This window comes from Mytilus californianus, unplaced genomic scaffold (assembly GCF_021869535.1).
Source record: "Mytilus californianus isolate M0D057914Y unplaced genomic scaffold, xbMytCali1.0.p SCAF_5, whole genome shotgun sequence".
Lineage (NCBI taxonomy): Eukaryota > Metazoa > Mollusca > Bivalvia > Mytilida > Mytilidae > Mytilus > Mytilus californianus.
Genome location: NW_026262701.1, coordinates 38,260,956 through 38,288,924, shown reverse-complemented (window position 1 = coordinate 38,288,924; position 27,969 = coordinate 38,260,956). Strand labels below are relative to the sequence as shown.

The 27,969-nt window shown below is 32.8% G+C and overlaps 2 protein-coding genes across 2 annotated transcripts in view; one reads left to right on the top strand and one right to left on the bottom strand.

The window, feature by feature from the left end:
- LOC127701844 (uncharacterized) overlaps positions 1–27,969 on the top strand; it is a 347,060-nt gene that overhangs the window by 137,755 nt on the left and 181,336 nt on the right. The gene's annotated exons all lie outside the window — the stretch shown is intronic.
- LOC127701854 (dehydrogenase/reductase SDR family member 4-like) lies at positions 524–27,914 on the bottom strand. The gene is made up of 9 exons (XM_052205831.1): positions 27,711–27,914; positions 18,486–18,663; positions 15,444–15,521; positions 14,756–14,779; positions 13,324–13,394; positions 12,514–12,565; positions 4,059–4,193; positions 2,070–2,125; positions 524–793 (listed from the first exon to the last, which is right to left on the bottom strand). The coding sequence occupies exons 1-9, from the start codon at positions 27,815–27,817 to the stop codon at positions 679–681; spliced, it is 816 nt and encodes a 271-aa protein (XP_052061791.1). The 5' UTR covers positions 27,818–27,914; the 3' UTR covers positions 524–678.

Here is a 27,969-nt window from a genome sequence, read left to right as displayed (position 1 = left end):
TACATATTTTGGGTATATATCAGAGAATAGTCTTATAAGAAACTGATTACAGGTAAGCTGGGAACAGTATGTCAATATATATGTTCCTGAGGTAAGATATAATCAAAGTGCTTGTGAGCACTGAAGGGTAAAGACTGCATTCATTTTGTAATGGGAACTAAAATGTATTAAGCATTGGAATGCAATACTCTTTCTATGTCAAAAATGGCAGTTGGTTCAACTAAAATTGTGGACAATGGAAGAAAACTCAAATTTTAAATACAACATTACAAGGACATCATTGATATTTTCAGAACAGATACTACATTCTCAAACCATGTACAATTATATGATTTTGTTGACAATTATGGTTATACACTTACACATAAGTTTTTTACTTCAATAACTTAATATATATTTCATTGATAAATTTCTTGAACTGTTCATGGATAGTAATTAGAATGTTATGTTCAATGCACTTGTTTTTTTTAATTCAAAAACAGGAATAAAGACTGGAACATTTATAACTATGAAGCCATCAATATGAGGGCATGAATGCAATCTTTACTCACAAAACCTGACAAAATTACTCAAACTGTTAACAATATCCCTTGAATACTAAGCACCATACAGGGTGGTCATTCAGATAATTACGGAATGGATATCTCATCTGCTCCACTGTAACTAACTTCACATAATCTACAACCGTGATGGCATGCCACCTGATATTACAATATTTTCTCCAGTTATATAGGATGCATCGTCTGATGACAAAAATGAAACTATTCCACTACACTCCACTGGCAGTCCAGGCCTGTAATAAACATTATTTAAAAGTTAATAGATAAAAATACTTTCAAATTAATTTTTTTTTCCTTTTTAAAGGAAAACAACATTCCTTGACTTTTGATGTCATGGATTGGAAACTAACTTTTTTGTCACCCGCACAACGCATTGTGGGAGACATGGAAATACTGGTTGTTCTTCCAGTCTTGTTAGCACTCTCACATGTACAATTCTTGCCAGATTTTTATGATACTTATGTCATAGGTTTATATTAGCAATGTCTTGGGCAAGTTCAAAAATCAGTGCCGATCAATTATTTTTAAAAGAGTTATGCCCCTTGGAATAATTAATTTTATGGAAAATTGCATCAGTAGTGCTCTCATGTGTTTAATTCTTGCCAAATGTTTATGAAACCTATATTATAAGTTTATATCAGCAATGTCTTGGACGAGTGTGAAAATCAGTGCCGATCACTAATTTTTAAAACAGTTATGCCCCTTGGAAATATAAATTATATGCAATCACATTAACTGGCAATTATTCTACTACGATGCTCTTCTTTCGCTTTTTGAACAAACCTTATAATGTTCTAATTCCAATGATATCACAATTTTAACTGCAACATCAGTTGTATTTTGAACAACGCCAGACATCAAAACAGACATTTTCGTTGGTGATGCTCAGCTGGGAATTAAAGTAAGATTACATGTAAATGCTCATTTTATAATCATGAAATGGTATTTTTGCTTCATCAAATCAAAATGGCTGCTTAAGATCTTGTCCTTCTAGTATATTTTGGAATTTTCTTATTAGAATCAAAATAATTCTTTCAGGTCATGCTCTATACTCATTTTAACATGTGTAAGCATTATATTTGTCAACATTTTACATCTGGCTGGCTTAGCTAGGTATAAATATATTGACAAATATCAGAATATAATGCTTAACCATGTTAAATCAAACATAATAAACAGATATAAAAATATGATGTGGTATGATTGCCAATAAGAGAACTCTCCACCAGAGATGAAACAACGTAGAAGTTAACAGCTATTTAGTCATCACGCGGCCTTCAACAATGAGTAAAACCCATACTGCATAGTAAGCTATAAAAGGCCCTGAGATGACAAATGTAAAACAATTCAAACAAGAAAACTAACGGCCTGATTTATGTACAAAATAATAAACAAAACAAAAAACAAATATGACATACAGCAACCACTGACTTACAGACTCCTTACTTGAGAGCATGACCTGAAAGAATTATTTGTTAATCAATAAAATTCACTATTATCATAACTTACCTGTGTAAAGGAATTGCTGGTAAAGCAGTCTTTAACATTTCTGGATTACCTGTCAACTGTAATGAAAGAGAAAATTGTTATTATATATGATTTATTCACAATGGTTTTATCACATGGTAGCTTACTTGCCCTGAATGCAGAAGGTTGTGAATTTGTTCACTGGTCTGGTCAAATATATGATGCTACTGCTTTTCCACGGAGCAAAGTCCATTTAGGAGTAAAAGCAAGAACAAAATTTAGAAGTAAAATCAAGAACAAAATTCAGGAGTAAAAGCAAGAACAAATCAACTTGGAGAAGAAATAAATGCATCGGTTGGTGATAATTAAGTAACTCCAACAGACTGCCACCATGTTAAAATAAATTCCTACTCGGGAAAAATCAGTTCGTAATAAAGCAGGCTTAATTCTAAAGTGTTCTTGTAATGATTATGATGAAAGATTACCTACAAGACATAGCATGTTCATCTGTTGATTGGCCTGTCACAAGTGAGGAACCTCATCACTACTTGTTGTTTGTTTTATATTCATGTTTTGTCATGTTATTTAGGGAATTTAGTAATGATTGTAAATCTTTGAGTGTCCATTCAATTTACTCACAACTTTACTAGACTCAGGGCAATAAAGAATTTAACATATGATACATGACATGATACATGACATATGATACATGACATATGATACACTTATGTTGAGGACTGCATGTTGACGTCTAGATGTCTTGATACATGACATATGATACACTTATGTTGAGGACTGTATGTTGACTTCTAGATGTCTTGATACATGACATATGATACACTTATGTTGAGGACTGTATGTTGACTTCTAGATGTCTTGATACATGACATATGATACACTTATGTTGAGGACTGTATGTTGACTTCTAGATGTCTTGATACATGACATATGATACACTTATGTTGAGGTCTGTATGTTGACTTCTAGATGTCTTGATACATGACATATGATACACTTATGTTGAGGACTGTATGTTGACTTCTAGATGTCTTGATACATGACATATGATACACTTATGTTGAGGACTGTATGTTGACTTCTAGATGTCTTGATACATGACATATGATACACTTATGTTGAGGACTGTATGTTGACTTCTAGATGTCTTGATACATGACATATGATACACTTATGTTGAGGACTGTATGTTTACTTCTAGATGTCTTTTGGTTTTTAAAGTCATTGTGTGGCTGTATTATCAACATATACCATACAGGACCTATAATTCATATCAACAATTCTAATAGTCTTTTTTCTAAATTTAACGAAATACTTAATTAATCAATCCCCCGTAAGCCATTTTTTGTGTCTGAGAAAAAAAAATTTAAGTGCCTGTGTGTATCCATGTCAGACTTCATACAATTGTTGTCCAAGACAAGAAAGGGTGAGGGTCACTCAAGGAAAAAGTCAGCTATTCATTGCTATCACAAAACCCCCTGCATATACCTGTGCATACCATTTTTCTGATACATTTTTTAAAACAGTACCAGTACATTGAGAAATTGTGTGTACCCTTTCAGTTGTTATGGTATACCAATATGTCCTGAGAGGAGGCCGCAGCTTAGCTTACAAGGAAGCAAAATTCAACCAAATGTTCTAAATGGTAAAGTTAATATCACCACTTTGAAATTTTTACAGTTTTGGTTAATCATTATGGAATACCTATTTGATAGGTAATCACAGATATTTGTGCTGCTGAATATCTGTGTTCTATCTCTTGGTAATAGTTTTGTTTACAGTCGAACCTTCTGGAGCACCTGATATCAACCCTCCTTTTTTGTGGTGTTTATGTTGCTCAATCTTTTGTTTACTCTGTAGTGTTTTATGGACTACAGATAAATATTTGTCTTTTTTCATTTTGGGCATGACATTGTCTTACTTTCTCCAACTAATGGTTGTTTGTTGACCCTTTGGTAGGTTCTTTCCATTTTAATTGATGTTCAAATATATTTCAACACTGAATATACTCACAGCTGCACTAAATTTAGTATCGATTAGACCTGGTGCTATGCCATTGACTCTAATATTCTTTGGTGCCAAGCTACCTACTAATCCTTTCACCAGACCTAGTAATGCTGTTTTAGTTACTGCATAAGCTGGAATGGCCTGTTATAAAATACAGGTTTTTAACATATATAGTAAACAATTATAAAAAATTTTATATTAGGGGACGACCATTTGATATTCTGGGGGGGGCCAGGAGGATTTGTTTTGGATCGGTTATTTATTTTTGTAAACTAAGAGGACAGATTATCTATTTTCTGCACTACTGAAGCAAGATTTTTCATTTTCATTAAAGCAAGGGACTGATTATTTATTTTCACAACTATATTCATAATATTCGAAAACATACAATTTTTAAATTATTTGTTTATTATAAATAATTCATGTATAGTCAAGTCATTATGTACCATTTAATCAGAATTAATTATTATCCTCTGCAGAAATGAATCTTCTATATTCCCCAATGCATATACATGTATTGCATACACATTATTAAAGTTTAGTTGTAGCTAAGGCTCTTTAAAAGTATTGCCAAACATGTTTGGCCGAGCGGAGCGAGGCAAAATTTTTTTTGAAGGGTTTTTGAAACGCTGAAGGCCCAAGAAACTATAGAACAAATGATGCAAAATCATGCCTTCTGGGTGTTCCCCAGACCCTTTCTTAAACTGAAAATGCAAGTTCTGTTTTAATAATTTTATGACAATATTTTGGTCTCAAAGCAAAATCACGTTATAGATTCAGTGTAAGACTTAAGTTTTTAGGGACAACATCAAAAGACAAATATGCATGATAAATCAAAAATGTAATTCACATAGTTAAGTCTGTTGCTGCTGTGTTTTTTTAAACTCATGATCAAGTTAATAATAAAATGACTAAATTACAAAATGAATGCAACACTAAAAGAATACAGAAGGGCAATCAATGAACAAAAGACAAATAAATAAGAAACATTGATCCCGAAAAATCAGGGGCTACGTCCGAGGGAGAACAGAACTTGCTTCTTGCAAGGCACTCGCGGTGAACACAATTTGATATGGAGACAAGCGTTTGGTTTTGAAATTTCCTACATGAGGCATTTGTCTCAATGTAGTTACGGCCCTGATTTAATAAAAGTGAGGTAAGTGTTCCTGAGACAATTAACCTCAAGTTAAATGAAACCAATTTTCTGACATTTCAAGTATATTTAAATAATATTTATACTTTTATTATTAAAAGATATATATATATATATGGGAAGTGTTTCCCGATTTTTTTTTTTGGAAAAAAGATGAATTTATGAAGAATCTGGTGCCATCTCATACTTTCGATTAGACCTGCTGAGTTATTTATTTTCAATACATTGCAAGTCAGGTAATTTATTTTCAAACTACCACAGAACAAACCATTTATTTTTGTGATTATCAAGGCTGAGTTATTTATTTTCAAAATCCTCCTGGCCCCCCCCCCCCCCCCCCCCAGAATATCAAATGGTCGTCCCCTTACAACTTATTTCAAGAATGACATGTACCTAATGCTCTTTCAGTAATTGTTTTGAAAAATAAAGTAGACAAACAAAAGATTTTATAGTATAAATATACAAACAGACAGCAACCAAACAACAAATGTAAAAATAAGGAAGAAATGTCTTTTCCAATGCTAGATAAGCACCCACATTAATGAACAAGTTCAAAATCACATTGGGTCTAGAAATAGCTATGATTAAATTTAACAGAAACCAACCAAAGCTCTACCATTTAAAAGTAAAAACATGAAGGGACCATCAAACCATTAAAGAGATTCTTGAAACACACAAACATGTGGTCAGTACTCAGTCCTACTTTCTATTATAATGATATAGTTAAGAAAGAAAAGAATAAAAAAAATTAAATCAGAAAAGCACAGTTCAGAAGCAACTAAAGACACTTCTAAATAAGAGTAATTTAGGCAACTGAACTTTTAAATACATTATGTAAAGCAAAGAAGCTGCAAGGTCCAGATATTAATTTGATATAGTGTAAAATAATGATTCACTGTTAATCAGTGAAACAAAAAAAAACCCAATAAATGGCACGATTTATATATCCCACAACAATTATGTTGTTAACTTTGTCAGTAAGTCTATTCAGCCAAAAAGAAAAATCCAAAGTACAACTCTTAAACTTTTTAGCTTTGTTAACAATATTGTCATAAAACACTTAGGGGAAAAACATGTAAGCATATTCAGTTGATCCTCCAGAGACCCTACCTTTTCATATTTTTGTAACCTTAATTTATGATTCAATTATATCCAGTAAAAAATATAACCTAAAATCTTAAAACAATATTAAAATATATATATTCAGGATCAGTTTGGGGGAAGAAAATGATGATATGGACAGTATATGCTTCTTGTAATTTTTGTAAGGAAGAATAAAAACAAAGACTGGTTTAATGTACTTGGTGAGGATGACTTAACATACAGAAGGATTTCCACAAGCTTCAGTAAACATATATGCATGACGAACATTTCATGAAACTGAGTATGACATAAAAAAACAACTTAGGGGACGACCATTTGATATTCTGGGGGGGGCCAGGAGGATTTGTTTTGGATCGGTTATTTATTTTTGTAAACTAAGAGGACAGATTATCTATTTTCTGCACTATTGAAGCAAGATTTTTCATTTTCATTAAAGCAAGGGACTGATTATTTATTTTCACAACTATATTTATAATATTCGAAAACATACAATTTTTAAATTATTTGTTTATTATAAATAATTCATGTATAGTCAAGTCATTATGTACCATTTAATCAGAATTAATTATTATCCTCTGCAGAAATGACTCTTCTATATTCCCCAATGCATATACATGTATTGCATACATACCCAGTATTAAAGTTTGGTTGTAACTAAGGCTCTTTTAAAAGTATTGGGAAACATGTTTGGCCGAGCGGAGCGAGGCAAAATTTTTTTTGAAGGGTTTTTGAACCGCTGAAGGCCCAAGAAGCTATAGAACAAATGATGCAAAATCATGCCTTCTGGGTGTTCCCCAGACCCTTTCTTAAACTGAAAATGCAAGTTCTGTTTTAATAATTTTATGACAATATTTTGGTCTCAAAGCAAAATCACATTATAGATTCAGTGTAAGACTTTTAAAAGTTTCTAGGAACAACATCAAAAGACAAATATGCATGATAAAGCAAAAATGTAATTCACATAGTTAAGTCTGTGGCTGCTGTGTTTTTTTAAACTCATGATCAAGTTAATAATAAAATTACTAAATTACAAAATGAATGCAACACTAACAGAATACAGAAGGGCAATCAATGAACAAAAGACAAATAAATAAGAAACATTGATCCCAAAAAATCAGGGGCTTCGTCTGAGGGAGAACAGAACTTGCTTCTTGAAAGGCACTCACGGTGAACACAATTTGATATGGAGACAAGCATTTGGTTTTGAAATTTCCTACATGAGGCATTTGTCTCAATGTGGTTATGGCCCTGATTTAATAAAAGTGAGGTAAGTGTTCCTGAGACAATTAACCTAAAGTTAAATGAAACCAATTTTCTGACATTTCAAGTATATTTAAATAATATTTATACTTTTATTATTAAAAGATATGGGAAGTGTTTCCCGAATTTTTTTTTGGAAAAAAGATGAATTTATGAAGAATCTGGTGCCATCTCATACTTTCTATTAGACCTGCTGAGTTATTTATTTTCAATACATTGCAAGTCAGGTAATTTATTTTCAAACTACCACAGAACAAACCATTTATTTTTGTGATTATCAAGGCTGAGTTATTTATTTTCAAAATCCTCCTGGCCCCCCCCAGAATATCAAATGGTCGTCCCCTTACTTTTCATGTATATTAACCCTTACCAGAGACATATATACACATGTGTATATATATGTCTCTGCCCTTACCATGCTGAGCCCGTCATATGACGGGATGACCCAGACCACCGTTATTTGGCTCTAAAGCTCTCCATGCTTTTAGAGGTCAACTTTATGATACTTATTTCGAAATGGATGCATGTTCCCTCAACCTGAGGCTATCTATTGTCATGTTTCTCATGTTTAAGGAGCATTTTGAGCTCAAATACGAACTTGGAAAATTGAAATTGGATAAAACTGGTTTTTCTGGAGGGGTTGGCTTCCCTTCTGTGTCTTACACAGGAAGTTCAGAGGCCTAAAACTTTCAAAAATAGTGTAAACCCGCAGACATATATCTACTGATCATAATTATTTTTGAAATACGCAGAGGAAACGACTACTTCCAGTTTCAGGTCCAGCTGAAGTCCAAAATCGGAAAAAATCGTGAAATTCCGTATTTTTTGTCCAAATGACCTTCTTTAGACTGGTGTTCCCAGATCAGTTTCACTGTTTTAATGTGTTTACTGGGGTCCACTGTACATGCAGACTACAGATGGATACCTATATCAGCATCCCTCGGTCTTTGGGGTCAAGTAATAGGACGAAAAATCGTCAAAAATGACGCTTTTTGCACCTGATGACCAACTTTGGGGCAAATTCCCGCCTACCCACCCCCACCTCCTCACCCCCTCACCCCAACCACCCCGCCCCGTGATCCCCTACCTTAGATTTAAAGAAATCAATATGCTTCAGCAGCAGGGTAAAGCTCATTTGCATATAATTTGCATATTTTTGCAAATAAACGAAAATTAGACTTTTTCAGAAAACAATTCAGCATGGTAAGTGTTAAGGCCATTGGTGGTAGAAATCGATTTTTTTCCAGTTCAAGCCTCAATTTGTATGTTTTTTCATCTCATTTTAGGTCGGAATGGATTATCAAGGCCTCCAGATACACGGATTTGCTCAAAAACACTTTTAAGTTGATTTTAATTTTTGTTGTTTATTTAATTAAAGTGTTTATGATTTAAATTATCAAAATATTTCGGGTTTGTGTTATCAGAATGAGATGTTGTTTGCTATTGGCAGCTGTAACCATTAACTGGGTATGTATAAAACAAGGAAGTTATATTTCCATTAGCAATTATATTTACCTTTGTTGCACTCTGAAATTTGTGACAAAAATTATAAATATTCTTAACTAACTAATTTAATCTTTTAAAAGAAAGACAGTAACAAATTCTACATTAATCAAGAATTTAAGCAGTATAACTGCATGATACCCCTAAATTTCAAACAAGTGTATTATAAATTTATAACTGCTTTAAAAGCTTACTTATATTTTGATTTGGTACAAAGTATTAAAATCAATTATTATGTCTGTAGCAATTTTTTGTGATTTTTTAAAACTAAAATATCAAACCATTGATTTTCATTTAAAATTTCCATACTTAGTCCATGAATGCAGTTTCATATAGGTTTTAACTGTCCAAATGTTGTTTGGAAATTTCCCTGAAGATAATTCTCTTAAAAGGGAGGTCAATTATGCCACTTTAAAGGGAAACTAAACTCATCACAAGCTATTTCACTTTGATTTAAATCTTTAATGTAAAAAATAATAAAAACAAGCATTCTGTGAGTATTGCATGGCAATACATAGCTCCCTTCCGGTTAAAAATTCATTGAAATGGAACGAAATTCTAACTTGATCTATAACTTGTCATGGTGTAAACTACATAAAAATATCAAGTCAAAATCTTCAAGCATGACGAAAAAAACTGTTGAAAACTAATTATTTAAGTGAATTTTCTATGTCCAAAGACCATAACTCTGCACAAAATCATCAGACCGGAACAAAATTCCAACTTGATCTGTAACTTGTCATGATAAAACTATGTACTAATTATCAAATCAATATCTTCAAGAATGACAAACAAACCTACCACTAAATTCTTCAAACAATTTATCAAAAAGGAAAAAATCCAAAATGTCATTTTGCCTTTTAAAAACTGAGTTATTTCCCTTTGAACAGAAAACTACTAATTAATAAGTATTTCATCAAAAATTTAATTCTAGGGAAAGGGCTTTTACTGAACAAAGAGAAAAGCTAAAATCGTGAAAATTAAACTTGACCTGTAACTTGTCATGATAAAACAATAAACCAAATATCAAATCAATATCTTCAAGCACGAAGAAAAAAAGTCTGCAAAACTGATTTGCCGAACTGACATGTGGACAGACAGACGGACAGAGTGCAAACCTAAAGTCCCCTTCGACTTCGTCGGTAGGGACTAATAAATGGAAAATGTGTCTCCATGGACACAGATGATGCCCCCCCTTGCATACAACATTATAAAGGGACATAAATCAAGAACAATAAAAGTGACACTACCCAAATTTAAACTTGATATTAGTTTTGTGGTAATAAGTATTGTGTACAGGTTTTATGTTTGGTTGGGGCAAACTTAAGTTACAAAATGCAAACTAAAAATTTTGCAATTTTTCGATTTATAAAGGGGCATAACTCAATAATGGTTAAAGTGACACTATCCAAATTCAACTTGATCTGTGTTTTATCAGTGGAAGGCAAAATTAAACATTGCATTGTATAAAACATTGATTGTAGTTGATTCAACTATAATCATGGACAAAGGAAGATAACTCCAATTCTAAAAATTACTTGAATACTGACATCATTGACATTTATAGAAAAAAAAGAGAAAATTAGCAATTTTTCCATTTATAAAGGGGCATAACTCTAGAACGGTTAAAGTGATGCCACCAAAATTCAAACTAGATCTGTGTTTTGTGGTAATAAGCATTGTGTATAAGTTTGATAACATTTGGTTGAGGCAAACTTAAGTTACAGAACGGAAACCAATTTTGGGATGTACAGACAGACGGACAAGGGTAAAACTTAATGCCCCCTCCGCTTCGGCGGGGGCATAAAAATGTGACAAGAAATGTATGCATGAGAGATTTTGCATATAGGTTACATTTCCAAGGGGAATAACTCCAGAACAAAAACTCAACTGATGCTGATTTTTGATTTCATCCCAGATAATGCTGATGTTAACCTTTGACTAAAGTCTAAAGATCAATGTTGTTGAAATAAAACTTACAATAAATGGGGAATGTGTCCATGGGACACAGATGATGCCCCCGCTTGCATATAATGTTATAAAGGGACATAACTCAAGAAGGGCAAAAGTGACGCTACCCAAATTTGTACTTGATCTGAGTTTTGTGGTAATAAGCATTGTTTATAAGTTTCATAACATTTAGTTGAGGCAAACTTAAGTTAGAGAAGGGAAACGAAAAATTCAGCAATTTCTCCATTTGTAAAGGGGCATAACTCTAGAACAGTTCAAGTCACACCACCAAAATTCGAACTTGATCTGTGTTTTGTGGTAATTAGCATTGTGCATACGTTTCATAACTTTTGGTTGAGGCAAACTAAAGTTAGAGAACAGAAACGAATATTTCAGCAATTTTTCCATTTGTAAAAGAGCATAAAAAATTGAAAACAACACGTTTAATAATTTCTTGCGTCCGAAGTGCTTTTCTGGATTTACCTTCATCAGGAACGCTCAAAGCCAAACATTTGAAATCCGAAGATGTATAAGTACCGAAACCGTTGAAGAGCTATATGTCAAAAATACCTAAAATAAATAGCCAAATTCATCTAAAGCCAACTTTGCCTGAGGGAGTTGAAACCTTAGTTTCTTAATAATTTCAAAATTTATAAACGGACAATTTTAGTAAAGTTTGTTAAATCATGTCAGTACCGAGGTACTGATTACTGAGCTGATGATACCCTCGGGGACTGATAGTCCACCAGCAGAGGTATCAACCCAGAGATGTAAAAAATTGAAAATAACACGTTTAATAATTTCTTGCGTCTGAAGCGCTTTTCTGGATTTACCTTCATCAGGAATGCTCAAAGCCAAACATTTGAAATCCGAAGATGTATAAGTACATAAAAATGTACATTGTCGATTTTCAATAAAAATATGTAACAAACTTTTAAATAGTCAGTATTGATTTTCAAACCTGTCCAATAATCAATACAAAATTGTCAATGTTAAAGGTAGTTACCAGTATTTTGATCAATTTTGAGTTATTGTACCATAACTTGGTAAGAATACCAATTTATCATGAATAAAATGCTAAATTTCTGAAATCATCATAATAATTTAATGCTATAATGAAATAAAATTTTATTGTATTCAGTATAACTTAGTTTAAACAATATTTCATTTCTCAAAAGTGCACAAATTACAATTATACAATAGAAATACAGGAATTCGGAAACAGGAAGAACTTAAATAAATCCGTCTCCCTCAGTGTAACTTGTGGTCTGTTGAATATTCAATCAACCTGTATTAGATTGGAAAATTTGCTAATCTCTGGATTCTAATCTCTCCTTGTATATTTCTTCCACAAAAGAAATCTTGGTATTTGTCTACTAAAAGATCATTGGAACCTACACCATAGAGACGATATTTATATTTATTGCCTTCAAGTCACCATAAAATATCATCAAAGAACAGTAGTTCTATTAAAGATAGCAAAGTTCTCACCTCACTTGAAATATATCCAGCAATAGATGATACTATCACAATAGAACCACCACTGAAAAAAAAATCAATACATTTAATGAATGTATAATACTATGTCACAGTATGTGTACAAATGTCACTAAAATGGCAGTTTTAATTAGAAATTCTGTACTAACAGCATATACATGTACCGGTAAGTTGTTCAGTGTAAATGACCACAATTGTACCAAATTTCAGCACTGCCTAAACTCTGTCAAATTTTGGACAGAACAACCCTTTTAAAAGTGACCAATTTTATTTTATCTCATCGTTCCAACTGATAGTGAGAGGCATATATTGATTGCATTTTTACCAAATACAGTTCTTCACAGCTTGATTCCTACATGATTGATATATCCATTACTTGTTTTGTGGGAAAATTTTAAACTTGAAAAGTATTATCTAGGTAAAAAATTCTTAGAAATTTGCCGTCACTAACAAAAAGTAGTGTTGGCAACCTTGATTGGTAAATGCATATAAAATAAAATTCTAAAAGAAGATAACTGAGAATTTATGATTAATATCCTCTGTAACTACAGTAAAAAAGGTCTTATACAGGTAATTATTCTTATGTTCTTTAGATAGTAATGAAGGTTGTTTGCCAAGTAAGCTGAATAATAAGAAAGGTAAGGTTTAGAAATATTATAAGGATGTATCAGGTTAATTTCATTCAAATTGAACATTTGGACACTACAGAAAACATTTATGGATAGACAAAATAGCTCACATTGGCCATTTCATCAGGTGAGATATTCACCAAAGAGAATGAATTTCCTAAGAAAACTGACATACCCTCTTTTTTCTATGTGAGGTACAATTTCTTTACACAGCATAAATGTGGCTTTAACATTAGTATCAAAAAGCTGAAATATAAAAAAAATTTACAATGTTAACATTTTGTCAGGTAAAAAAAAATCATTATATTGTGGATTAATTATTGTTCGCGGGAAACCAATTTTAGTGAAATTTGTGGGTATAGGTAAAACATGAATTTGAATGTTCAACAAAGTTAAAAGAAAATCTATAGATATGCAGCCAGACTTTAATCAAAACCCCAAAATCAAATATCCACGAAAATACAAGTTTTCCTCAATTCATGAAATTTGGTACCAACACAAATAAATGAATCAACAGTAATTGATTTGTTATGTTCTGCAATATAAAATAAGTGTTGTACGGACTAAAACACAAGTGGAGATAACCCTTCTGCATCGTAATTGATATATTTCTTTATTCAATTAAATACAGAATATTTGAGAAACTGTACGCAGGATATTGGGATCCTTTGCTGTCGAGAAATTGTGAAGAAAAAAGTCAAGATACACACCAATAAGACATGAGTTAGACAGTGACCAAACAAAACAAGATTATCATAAAAATACATATATATAGAAGTCATGCAGCCTTCAACATTGGTAAATGTTATTTGTTAACAGGTATATTGTTTTGAATTTTTTACAAAGTTTAGGATTTTCATCACACAGGTTTCCAAATTTCATCTTTTTTTAACCTCTTTGACCTTTTCCAATGCAATGCTTTTAACAGTAATTCTAATATTTCCAAACAATTTTTTTGAAAACATACAACATTGTACAATGTTTATCTTGAATAACTTTGTGACAAAATATAAAATGTCATGAACATCTTCTGTTTTCTTTTGTTTTTCTGTATAGTTTATATAAAAATAAGGAGATGTGGTATGATTGCCAATGAGACAACTATCCACCAAAGTTCAAATGAAGTTGATGTTAGTTTGATTTGGGCGTAGCACAAGATCATGTCTTCCTGAACTGCTTATGACTTTGCTGTATGAAATCTTCTTTGATGTACAGCAACTGATATTAAGTGTAGGACGGCAGAATTTCTTATCACTAGGTTTACTACTTTGGGCTTGCTTTCAGTAACTACAAGAATTCTTGAAAGAAAGAAAAAAAAAGGGGCTGTAATGAGACCTTAAACAAGAACATTTTTCTTGAAAATGTATTCACATTTTGTTATAGACTTGTGTCAATTATTACTACATTAGCTTGACATACAATGTATTGTCACAATGTCTTTTATTAAAGACTACATGCTACCTCTAGACATCTTTTGGTATTTTTTTTCATTGGGTTGATGTCTCATTGATGTAAACCCTTCAAATCTTCTATTATTTATATCCATAAGGACTTCATGTTCATAATTTATTTTTTAGATTTTTGCGTTGAAAAACAAAACATCCTACCTTATCCCAGGCATCTTCAGAACACTGCAAAATAAATGTATGTTTTATAATAAATATATTTTAGATAGATTTCTGAAATACAGCTGCATAAAACTGCATTATTACAAATGTATCAACCAAAAAATTTATCACTTTATGAATTTCATAAAAAAAAACAAGCTGATAATTATGTATAATGAATTTATGATTGTTATTTTTTGACTATATTTGTGAAAAGAGGTTAAATCCAAATGAAAAGTATATCATTTTTTAATCTAGTTTAGGGATATATATTTTTTTTCATACTTCTCATATACTAAAATCCTTTTATCAAAATCAGAGTTCACTCGGACATGTATAAAATTGTCATAAAAGCTTTTGATTACTGTAAATTCAGAAATTTTTGCCTTGTTTTTATAATTGTGAAATTCACATTTATCAATCATCCTGCAAAGGCATATTGACAGCAGCAATTGATATTTTCTTCTGTTTCTTTTCTAAGTAGAAAAATATCTAATTTAATAAAATAAAAAGTGTAGGAGTAATAAAAACGTCTTTGTTTTCCCATTCATCCATATGTACAATTTTGAAATAGATTTGAAAGTAGAGATCTGAAATTATGCTTTATATTAACACAATTACACTTGCTCTATTTCCAAAATTCATGCATAATTAATACAATAGAAATTGACAATACAGTATTACTTACATCAATTAAAGGACCCATTGTTGGATTGGCTGCTGCGTTAGATACTAAAATATCAATACCACCATACTCATCTATTGTCTGAAAACATACAAAAATATCAATACCATCATACTCATCTATTGTCTGTAAACATACAAAATATCAATACATCCACACTCATCTATTGTCTGAAAACATACAAAATATCAATACCTCCATACTCATCTATTGTCTGAAAACATACAAAATATCAATACCACCATACTCATATATTGTCTGAAAAAAAATATCAATACACCCACACTCATCTATTGTCTGAAATAACAAAATATCAATACCACCATACTCATCTATTGTCTGAAAACATACAAAAATATCAATACCACCATACTCATCTATTGTCTGTAAACATACAAAATATCGATACCACCATACTCATCTATTGTCTGAAAAAAAATATCAATACATCCACACTCATCTATTGTCTGAAATAACAAAATATCAATACCACCATACTCATCTATTGTCTGAAAACATACAAAAATATCAATACCACCATACTCATCTATTGTCTGAAAATGTACAAAATATCAATGCCACCATACTCATCTATTGTCTGAAAAAAAATATCAATACATCCACACTCATCTATTGTCTGAAATAACAAAATATCAATACCACCATACTCATCTATTGTCTGAAAACATACAAAAATATCAATACCACCATACTCATCTATTGTCTGAAAACATACAAAAATATCAATACCACCATACTCATCTATTGTCTGAAAATGTACAAAATATCAATGCCACCATACTCATCTATTGTCTGAAAACATACAAAATATCGATACCATACTCATCTATTGTCTGAAAACATACAAAATATCGATACCTGACCATACTCATCTATTGTCTGAAAACATACACAAACAATGCATATCAAGATGTGATAAAAATAAGAAGATGTGGTAAGATTGCTGATGAGACAAATTCTCCACCAGTAACCAAAGGATGTAGAAGTTAGCAACTAAAGGTCACTGTACCGCCTTCAACTTATTTGCTTCAATATAACCAACCATAATAGTTTCAATTTCTATTTAATGTATAAAATCTTATGAAAAACTATACATTATATATATCTTAGGGCAGCTCCATTTAAACATCATGGAACTCAGGGAAGGCACTTTCAAATTGAGATAACCATCCAAATGCAGCAAATTTAGAATGTCCCTTACATTTTCACTGCTCTTACAACCAATCTATAGTTAAGATATAAAAGTTCTTGTCCTGGGTCCCATGCATGTTTTAGTGGAACAGTCTTATTTTTGTTTTCTTTTTGTAATTCATTATATACTTAGTAGTAAATAAAGATAAATTGTATGTGTAATACAATCATTGGCAAGCGTGCTGTATCAGCACGGTTTCAAAGGCTTTATCACACCTTTAATCTGTATGACGTCACGTCATCGATTGCAAATCCCTAATCTGTATGACGTCATTTCAAACCTCCTTATCAGTATGACGTCATGTCACATAAAAAAATATCTACGTGAGGTATATGTATATAATAAAGTGTATATGATATGGCTTTTTCAATATCACACACCGTATCAACCCTCAACCAATATAATCCCTCGAGCAGAGCTCTTGGGATTATATTGGTGTCTCAGGTTGATACGGATGTGATATTGAAAAAGCCATATGATATTCTCTATTTAATGTTGATATCAGAACTTTGTTTTTGTATCTGTTTAATTTTTTTACAATTAGAATTGACTCAGAATGATTTAGAGCTTGTCTTATTATACATGTTATACAGACACATTGTTGACGATTGCATGTTTCAATCTTCATGTTTTTTTTAATTTTTGTCATTGGATTGCTGTCTCAATGACATATGTCCCACATCTCCTTTTGTTCTTATTAAAATAAAAATTATGAGTCCAAGATTGGGGAACAAACACTACTAAGACATGTATGGTTTTATGGGTTGTTTATGAAGCTTGTAGATAAAATCATCTCAATTCACCTCACAAATGATAATCTGGGAGAAACTACATTGAAACAAAGAAAATATTCCTGAAAGCCAGCTTCAATATCAGAATCAGAGCACAGTGTGTCTGAAACCCACCTCTCAAGCTTAACATTTTTTTACAATTTTTTCTCTCGCCATTAAGATATTTGTAAATCATCGGACAGAGATAAATCTGGTAACAATAAAAACAGGATTTAAACAATCAAATTTATAATTGATAGATTTCAAAATATACTTTGTACAATTTACCAGACAAACAAAAAAGAGATTGATTAATTTTTGGCTGGGTTGGACAGAGTCCAAAACTGACTTAGTATTGTCATGGTGGATAGGCAGGCTCCCACGGAAAAGTGAGTACCTAATTTGTGTAATCAACTCCTAGTTTTCAACCCAGATCCCTGAAACTTCAGAGGTAGATTATGAATATGTTGAAGTTGTGCCCCTGCTATTATGGAATTGTTTGAGTAATTTATCTCATTTTCCAGACTTTGAAACTTAGTAATTTTTTAGAAAAATCTATGAAAAAGGGTACAAGTTTTCAATTTCTCCAACAGTTTCAACCAACATGACTAAGATCCCTAAGACTTGACAGAAAAAAATGTACACATGTTGAAGTTGTGCACCTGAATTGTTTCAAATCTTTTCTAAATTTTTCTGGACGGGAACTTACTTATTTTCCAGCAAAATATACAACCTTCATGTAATTGCAACTACTGTGTGTAAACATTTCTACATTGATTAGTCACAAATATTGCAACCCGGCCATTTGAGACTTTGACCCATTTTTTATTCTTATACTTGATAATGCAAATATGAATTTAGTTCAATTATGATGTAGTAACCAAAGACAATGAGACAAATTACTATTACCTCATTAAATTTATCAGCATTTTTTTTTATGTTCTCCTGGTAAAACAAATTTATGCAAATATTTTGTCGACCATATTTGTTAAATCTTGACAGTTTGATTTAGTCAATCCAAGCTACAAAGATGGAATATTACATGTATGCTACCCTGCTAACCTTTTGTATAAGTTTTGTTCTATCCTCTTTCTTGCCGACATGACAAACAATTCCACGCACATCAAGATTTTCTTTTTTTAATATATCAACAGCTTTGTCAACATTCTTTTGTTTTCTGCTACTAACAACAACCTTTGCACCATCTTCTCCAAGACGTCTGGCTATGGCAAAACCAATTCTGAAATTTATTATTATTTCAATCATGTTAACAACTCATGAGACATCAAATGAGGTGTATACAAACAAAAAAGTACACAATATTGTTACATATACAACTGATATACCGGTACATGTACTTGTATAAAAAACAAAAGTCTGGTGAAACATTGCTTGACAATTAAGTTCTAGTTTCTTTATTATTAGTGTTATGTAGTAAGTAATATGTTCTGTAACAATACATGCAACTTTTATGCTTTCTATTATTTATTTTTTTCATATTTTTATGGCATTAATAGGAATTGTTGTTTTGACCTGTGAAATCAAAACCCCAAATGAAAATAACATCATGTTGTTGGATGAATTTTTATGGACTCTAGTGATTTATTTCCTGGTCCCCTTATAGAAAGTTGCTCTCCACATGAGCAATGACTGGGGAGTCTCAGGAATCAAGTTTGATATATATGCTTGCTTTACATTGCAAACCCTTTTAAATATATCTCATGAAACTGAACTATAACAGTCAGTTAAACTTATCTAAGATATCAGATATCACCAGAGCTTTAATGTTACGATTAGTTATTATGACAATAGACAATATTTATTAGCTCTAACACATTCACAATAAATAATTAAGGCATGATTATCATGATTATAAAGTATAGACAATAAAACAGACAACTGTGCAGTGAAAAAAAGAGGGTGACAGTGGCTTTCATATGAGAATTAAAAAATATATGCTGCTGCTCAACAGTATGGACATATGATTCAGTGATATTACTGAATGCAATTTCATACATTTTAGATAAGTGTTTATTTTTTTAATATAAGTACCTCCTTCAAAAGACATAGTATGGACAGTCTGAAAAGAAATGGTATTCATTTTCAATTTGTTCTCTGTGAGTCTGTCACAAGACAGGCATAAGCATTGTTTTCTTTCAATGTTACAATAATGCTGCCATTCAATAGCTATAATGAACACTGAGTCTAAATTTACTAAGGACTAATCTGAAAGATTTTGTTTTAAGAATATCAGTATAAGTGGGTCGTTTCCCAACTATACATGTATATGAAACATTTAGCTTTTCACATTTTTGGATTGAACAGTTCAAGTTTAGGTGAGCCTGATCAATGATCCTTTGTTGGATATTATTTATATAACTTTTTATTTCATAAGGGTCCAAATTTAGATTACTAAATCCTAATTTATTTATCCAATCTTTTACAATGTTGTCCCATTTACTGGTTTTCTCAACATTTTTATAGATTTTATAGACCAATGAATGTGGCGAGTTTATGATATGTTTTAGAAATGTTATAGCTGACAGTTGAATTTTCAAGTTAAGATGAGTTCTGTTTGTCACAAGCTTCATATGTGGTTTTGCACTGTACTCCCAAAATTTATTTTATAAATTTTATATGTAGATGTTCAAAGGGGTCGGAATCTTTAAACTTTTCAACTACACCCCAAACTTTACTTCTGTAAAGAGTTATATGGACAACCAAAGTGTCAAATAATTTTTCAAGTAAATTGCAGGGATTATCTAACATGTCTAAAGAAATTGTCTTCTTAATTTTAAACCAAGCATTTCTGCCCTTTTTTGACAGAATTTTATTGGAAGGACTTAAGTTGCCTGCATAATTCATTGTTATTCCAAGATAGCAGTACGGTTTATTGGTCTCCAGATATTCATTTTCTAATATATATAAAATAATTACAGTGTGATTTCCCATTAGAATTAAATACTATCATTTTTGATTTTTGTTTATATACATCATTTTCCATAAGGGGCAACATTTATTTAAATCATTTAGTGCATTATGTAGCCCTTCTTGAGTTTCTGATAATAAAATGATGTCATCTGCATATAATAAGGATGTTAGTTTTACATCACCAATCATTATTGGTTCAGTATTTGCATGGTTTAGGTCATTAAAAAGACTGTTTATATGAAGATCAAATAATGTGGGACTAAGAAAATCCCCTTGTTTTACTCCACAAGTTTACATAAATTCATGGCTATGCCATTTTGAAATTTAATTCTTCCTTTAATTTTTATTATACATGGAATGAATGACATTAAACAGTTTGCTTGGAAGATTGTGGTGAGTAGAATATAAAATAAACCTTCTCTCCAAACAGTATAAAAGGCCTTCTGTAGATCAATGAATGATATTAAACAGTTTGCTTGGAAGATTGTTGTGGAGTAGAATATAAAATAAACCTTCTCTCCATGCTCTCCAACAGTATAAAATGCCTTCCATAGATTAATAAATGCTGCTAATACTTTCTTTTTTTGTGTCTTGAATTTATCAACAATTGATTTAAATGAAAAGATATGGTCAGTGGTTCTAGCCTTTTCCCTAAAACCAATTTGACTTTCACATACCAAAGTAATGATGTTAATAAATTTTATAAGTCTGGTATAATTTTGTTCAATAATTTTCCTAAATAGAGGTGAGCAAAATACCTCTATAATTGGTTGGGTCAGATTTGTTGCCCTTTTTATGAATTAATATGATGAGACTTTCATTCCATATTTTCGGGAAGATGCCTTTCATAAATACAAGGTTGGGGAGTTTTGATAAGGGTCCCAATAATACTGGCATACCAAACTTAATCATTATGTTAGAAACTAAGTCACCAGCTGGTGATTTGTCATTTTTAAGTGATTTGACCACCTTCAAGATTTCAACTGATTTAATCGATTGATTTAACATGTTTAATTTGTTGTTTGGCAGAAGGGCCTTTTTCAGGACATCAGGAATAGGCCTTTATTTTTGCAGGAAATACGGTATTGTGCCTAATTTTCACAGGAATTTTTCTGGATTTTGAAAGAATGCTCTATTTTTAAGGGAATTTGGGATAACATCCCCTCCTACCGCCCCATGTGCAAACATGTATATGCCAACTTCAATTAAAAGTTATTTACTTACTATAAAGAAAAAAGAGCAAAGTTACAGATTGACAAGCTTCATAGATCAGACTAATTTTAGGCTCAACCACAATCTTAAGGATAATGTACCCTTTAGTTGTTTCAATGCTATTTGTGAAATTTTATAAAAAAATTTGCAGCCTTTCCCCTTGTACTCCTATATTTGACAATTAAACGCTTAATAGATTATATAGGATTATTGCATGCAGTGCTAGTGTTATGTTTATTGTTCGTTATGGTTACAAACAAGAAGAACCTTGTTGTATCAATACATGTTTCACGCAGAAGGAAGCGTTGTGTCGATTTAAACGTTTGGCGGGGAAATTAGTGGCTGGGTCGAAAGTTATAGGGGTGACCGTAAGGGACTCTCTATGCTCCGTAAGGGTAATATATAGAGAACATCCCTATCAAGGAAATAGTGGTATCGACCACGAGTATATAAGAGAACGAGAAACGGCACTTGAGGCTGTCGGTTGGGTGTCGATGAGCTGTCATCCTTCAATAGAGCGTACGTCGATATGTTAAGTGCTAGAAGAGCCTTGATATTCAGAGGACACTTTGTAAGGGTACAAAGTGGACGTACACGTTGATAGGATTGACATAGCAGATTGTCCCACTCGGAGGACAGGCTGTACCAGCCCGCACTGTCTGGTAGTGACAGACTGTCCCACTCGGAGGACAAGTTGTACCAGCCCGCACTGTCCTGAAGTGACAGACTGTCCAACTCGGAGGACAGGCTGTACCAGCACACACTGTCTGATACAGAATGACTATACCAGCCATACTGTTTTTTAGTGACAGACCGTCCCATCTTGAGGACTTGCTGTTTTATTGTGTTATATTTGTATATATATAATTGTCCGTTGTTACTTTATATCGGCAAAGAGTCAGTGTGTATATTTTAGTTCATTATGCATAATATAGATAGTTGTAGTTTTTAGTATTGCCGTATTGTTTGTGGACAACTTGGATCCAAGAAATTACTGGAACGGACGTTTGGGATATAAACGCCTGGTTACACGTTACATATTTGGTGGCTAGCGGTTGGGATTCAAGTTGTCTGTTGAACACTTTTTGATTGATTGATCGTTATTTAATTTATTGTCAGTTGACATAAGTATTTATTTAAAGGATTAAAGTATATCAACCGTGAGACATAGTTGTAGTTCACGGCTGAGTTGTAACACTAGTGTATTATTTAATAAAAATTGTTTTATTTTGATTATACTGTATAGCAATAAATATGTCAAATATTGACGATCAGATTGCTGAAATTAGTAGGCAAATACAGTCGCTTAGTAAAAGCACAATACAACATGGACAATGTTTAATATCTTCTACATCTAAAGATCAGGGTGTACGTACAAAGGTTATTGCAAATAAAGATCATGATTCAGGCGTAGTGACGACAGGGCCGTCTCTATCAGCACATAGTGGATTGGCCGTGGGAGATACACTGCCTTTGCCAGATGAGGATTTTATATCAAATCCTCACATGAGTAATAGAAAATCCATGGGGCAAGATAAACAGTATTTAACAAAAAATCAAAGTACTGCTCATACTGTTTGCTCTGGTTCGAATGATGTTAAAATCAAACCATCAAAATATGATGGCAGTACTTCTTGGATGGATTACTTAGCACACTTTGAGATGTGTACCCTAGTTAATATGTGGTCTGAACACCAGAAAGGTTTGTACTTGGCCGTGTCACTGATTGGACAGGCTCAATCAGTCCTTGGTGATTTACCAAAGGAAAAGAGACACATATTTTCAGACCTAGTAAACGCACTAGAGGAACGCTTTGATCCATCTGGTCAAACGGAACTCTATCGTGTTAAATTCAAGGAATGTCGACAAAAAGCAAGCGAGACTTTGCCGGGGTTAGGTCAGTCAGTACGAAGACTTTCTAATCTGGCCTACCCGACTGCTCCGTTAGAATTAAGGGACACGCTCGCCAAAGAACAATTTATAGATGCGTTAGTAGACTCCGAAATGAGACTGAGAATTAAACAGTCTCGTCCAAAAGTTCTCAATGATGCTATACGGTTGGCAGTTGAGCTTGAAGCTTATAACACGGCTGAGAGCAAAACACTGAAAAGTATGGGTCATTTACGACAGACTACTAGTGACGAACGGACAGACACACCTAATAGTCTTGATATGGCTGTATCTATAATAATGGAACAAATGACGACGTGGATGCAGACGATTGAAAATAATTTACTGTCCTTAACAAAAGAGATTAAAGATTTACCAAGGGGGAAGATAAATAGCGCACAAAGTAAAGGAAAAAGGTGTGGTCCCTGTTTTAGTTGTGGAGAAATAGGACACTTTGCAAGAAATTGTCCCAATAGAATTAAGATACAAAGTACTCGGGGAACAGATAACAACGGAACATATACGAACGGATCGGTTAATACACTGAAGTCTGAAGTTAAGTCTTCAAACAATGATAAAGGCGCTGTTGTTGTTTCAGCATCAGAGGATGCAGGAATGTTTGTTGAGTTGAGCATTCAAGATGTACCAGTCAAGTTTGTGGTTGATACTGGAGCTACACTAACTTTAGTCTCTACAAGAGTGTATGATTTAATTCCTGACTTGTATAGGCCACATCTGAGTAAAACTAGGTCACAGATTAAGTCCGTCTGTGACAAATATCTAAGCCTTCGAGGTAAAGGTAGTTTTAAAATGGATTTTGGTAAAGAGAAGTTTACTTCAGAGGCCGTTGTAACTGATCTACAAGTAGATGGTATTCTAGGTTTAGACTTTATGAAGAAAAATAAGTGTTTGATTGACGTGTCAGCTAACTTATTACACATCGATAACTTTAGGGTTCCTCTAATTTTTCAAGGTACCCGACGTAGAAATGCTGATGCATTAAGTAGTGCTCCAGGCAAACCACGTCGGTTAACATCAGACAGTCAGTCAAACATGAGCAGTGATTGTTCTAAGAGGGAACATAGCCATGTCAAAATCGTAACCAGTCAGATGCCTGACAATGGCAAAGAATTGACTCTAATGGAACTACGATCAAATGACTCGGACCTTAAACTTGTTAAGCGGTGGCTGACAGAGGGTCATAGGCCACAATACAATGAGGTATCAGGTAAGGGATTCTTTATAAGGTCATTATGGAGTCAGTTTGATAGTTTAGAGCTCCAAGAGAATATAGTAGTTAGACGCTTCAATGACCTAGAACTGAACGTTGCAAAATTACAAGCGGTAATTCCAATGTCTGAGCGCAAACAAGTATTAGAATACTGTCATGACACAAAGTATGCTGGTCACATAGGTATTCATAAAACTCGATAGAAAATACGCCAGTCTTACTATTGGCCTGGTTTGCAATCTGACGTTAGGGCATATGTTGCTAGTTGCAATAAGTGTACTAGGAGAAACCACCAAATGAAAAAGAATCATGCCTCAGTGAGATTAGAGGAGGAAAATGGTCGTCATAAGAGTAAGAGACCAGCCTGGATGGCTGATTGTGAAATTGAATAAAGTCAATATTGTGTACATATGTTTATGGATGAATTTTGTTTTGTAATTGTAATTGTTTATATCATGCGGGACGCATGTAGATTGAGGCGTGGGTTATGTAATGTTTATTGGTCGTTATGGTTACAAACAAGAAGAACCTTGTTGTATCAATACATGTTTCACGCAGAAGGAAGCGTTGTGTCGATTTAAACGTTTGGCGGGAAAATTAGTGGCCGGGTCGAAAGTTATAGGGGTGACCGTAAGGGACTCTCTATGCTCCGTAAGGGTAATATATAGAGAACATCCCTATCAAGGAAATAGTGGTATCGACCACGAGTATATAAGAGAATGAGAAACAGCACTTGAGGCTGTCGGTTGGCTGTCGATGAGCTGTCATCCTTCAACAGAGCGTACGTCGATATGTTAAGTGCTAGAAGAGCCTTGATATTCAGAGGACACTTTGTCCGTTGTTACTTTATATCGGCAAAGAGTCAGTGTGTATATTTTAGTTCATTATGCATAATATAGATAGTTGTAGTTTTTAGTATTGCCGTATTGTTTGTGGACAACTTGGATCCAAGAAATTACTGGAACGGACGTTTGGGATATAAACGCCTGGTTACACGTTACACTAGCAATGATTTCCCTAAAACAAGTATATAAACAAAGATATTGATTAAAGCAAGTATAACAAGCATTCTGAGAGTATTGCATGGCAATACAATTAAGTCCCCTACTGGCTAAAAATTAATTGTACTGGAACAAAATGCTAACTTTATATATAACTTGTCATGGTGTAAACTATACAACAAATATCAAGTCAATATCTTCAAGCATGACGGAAAAAGTGCGGAAAACTGATAATTTAAGTGAATTTTCTAAGTCCAAGGACCATAACTCTGCCAAAAATCATCAAACCGAAACGAAATTCAAACTTGGTCTGTAACTTGTCATGATAAAACTATATACCAATTATCAAATCAATATCTTCAACCATGACAAAAAAAAGTGCATGAAAAATGATTATTTGAGTGAATTTTCTAAGTCCAAGGACCATAACTCTGCAAAAAATCATCAGACCGGAACAAATTTGAACTTGATCTGTAACTTGTCATGTTAAACAATGTACCAATTATTAAATCAATATCTTCAAGAATGACGAAAAAAAGTGCGGAAAACTGAATATTTGAGTGAATTTTTTAAGTCCAAGGACTATAACTCTGCACAAAATTATCAGACCGGAACAAAATTCGAACTTGATCTGTAACTTGTTATGATAAAACAATATACCAAATATCAAATCAATATCTTCAAGCATGAAGAAAAAAAGTGTGGAAAACTGATTTGCTGGACTGACAGGACAGACAGACAGACAGACGGACGGAGTGCAAACCTAAAGTCCCCTTTGACTTTGTCGGTAGGGGACTAAAAATGGACTTATGCAGGTACACCTTGTAGAGAACTGTGCTCAACTTAATTGACTCAGCACAAGAAACAGTATTGCTTTGAAAGTTGTTTCCATTTGGGATATGTACAAAATGGCACATCACTTTTATTCTGTAATTTTACTTATTTGATATTGTTGCACTTTCAAAATTTCATAGTACATTGTAGTACACAGGCCTACAGAAGGGGTCATCAACCTTAATCACCATAAGACAATGTAAGAGAGGGTCTAATGGGTGTACCTTCAATAGGAATAACGGTAAAAAATCCCGCCAAATGATGTTAACGGTAATTTTTGGTGCATGACGATAACATGTACACAATCTTTAAGACGATAAAAAAAGTCAACAGATTTTGACGAATCAAGTTAAATTTTTTCCAAAAACAACGGTAGCGATAATTATTTGAGACCTTTGAAGAATCACTATAAGGATATTTTGAGGAATCACGGTAAAATTTTAACCAATTTGACGCTAACGGTAGTCGAAAATGACCGTTTGACACCCGATGGTAAAGGGCATTCCTACCCTCATAAGAACTAAGAGAAACAGCACAAGATTAAGAGTAAACCTATCACATGGGTTCTTAATTGATAGATGTTTTCGGGTTGGACATATGAGTCAATTGACAGGTATGCTTTCAAGGACCGGCTTATGCACAGTCTAAAATCTGAATGTAGGACAGAAAGTCACAGGACAAAAAGTCACAAAAATTCACGGACAAAAAGTCGCAGGACAAAAAGTCACAATTCAGTTTTGAGATTATTTTTCTTTAAACAAGAAAACACTAATTTAAAATTTAAAAAAAGTTTTGTTTTTTCTTGAACTATTATATACGAAGCAACTTTGTAATTAACATTTCTTCAATAAATATCAATAATGATCAAATAATTGTTATGAAAACAAAATGTCAAAGTGGCTTGGTACTTAAATGGCTTCATAATGTGCCAAGAAATATATCCTTTGCGTAATTAAAATTTAATAATTTTTCATTTATCAAGGCTTATGAACAATTTCCTAAACTTAAAAATGAATATATGTAATAAATTATAAAAAGAAAATATTTCAAGATCTTTCTCTTATATATTCAAACAATTGTCAACAAATTATATGTGTCGTTTTGTCCTATCAAATTTGTGACTTTATGTCCTGTGACTTTCTGTCCGTTTACCTAAAATCTGTGCCAAAAATTTATAGAAATGTTTACCCTTCTGTGGACGCTGTGACTATGGCCACTTTTCCCTTTAGTTTCTGTGCTCTGGCAGCTGTAGTTGACATCCTTACTGCAAACTGTCTAGATAACCTGCTTAACATTCTGTATAGGTTAATAAGTAGGACTTTGTTATCAGTTTAAAGTACAAAATTTACATTCAACAAGCAAAAAGAAAGGAGGGGAAGCCCTGTTGCTTTTCGGAATACTTTGGGAGTTATCTAAACATCAGAAATGCCCTAAACGAATTCTTTCG

What these genes read in the sequence shown, in the direction of transcription:
- LOC127701854 (XM_052205831.1), bottom strand. Translation starts at nt 27,817, where the DNA reads ATGTTAAGCAGGTTATCTAGACAGTTTGCAGTAAGGATGTCAACTACA. An exon ending in CAATGGGTCCTTTAATTGAT is followed by an intron (nt 14,780 to 15,443) that starts GTAAGTAATACT and finishes TTTATTTTGCAG; the next exon opens with TGTTCTGAAGATGCCTGGGA. An exon ending in CCAGCAATTCCTTTACACAG is followed by an intron (nt 794 to 2,069) that starts GTAAGTTATGAT and finishes TGTTTATTACAG; the next exon opens with GCCTGGACTGCCAGTGGAGT.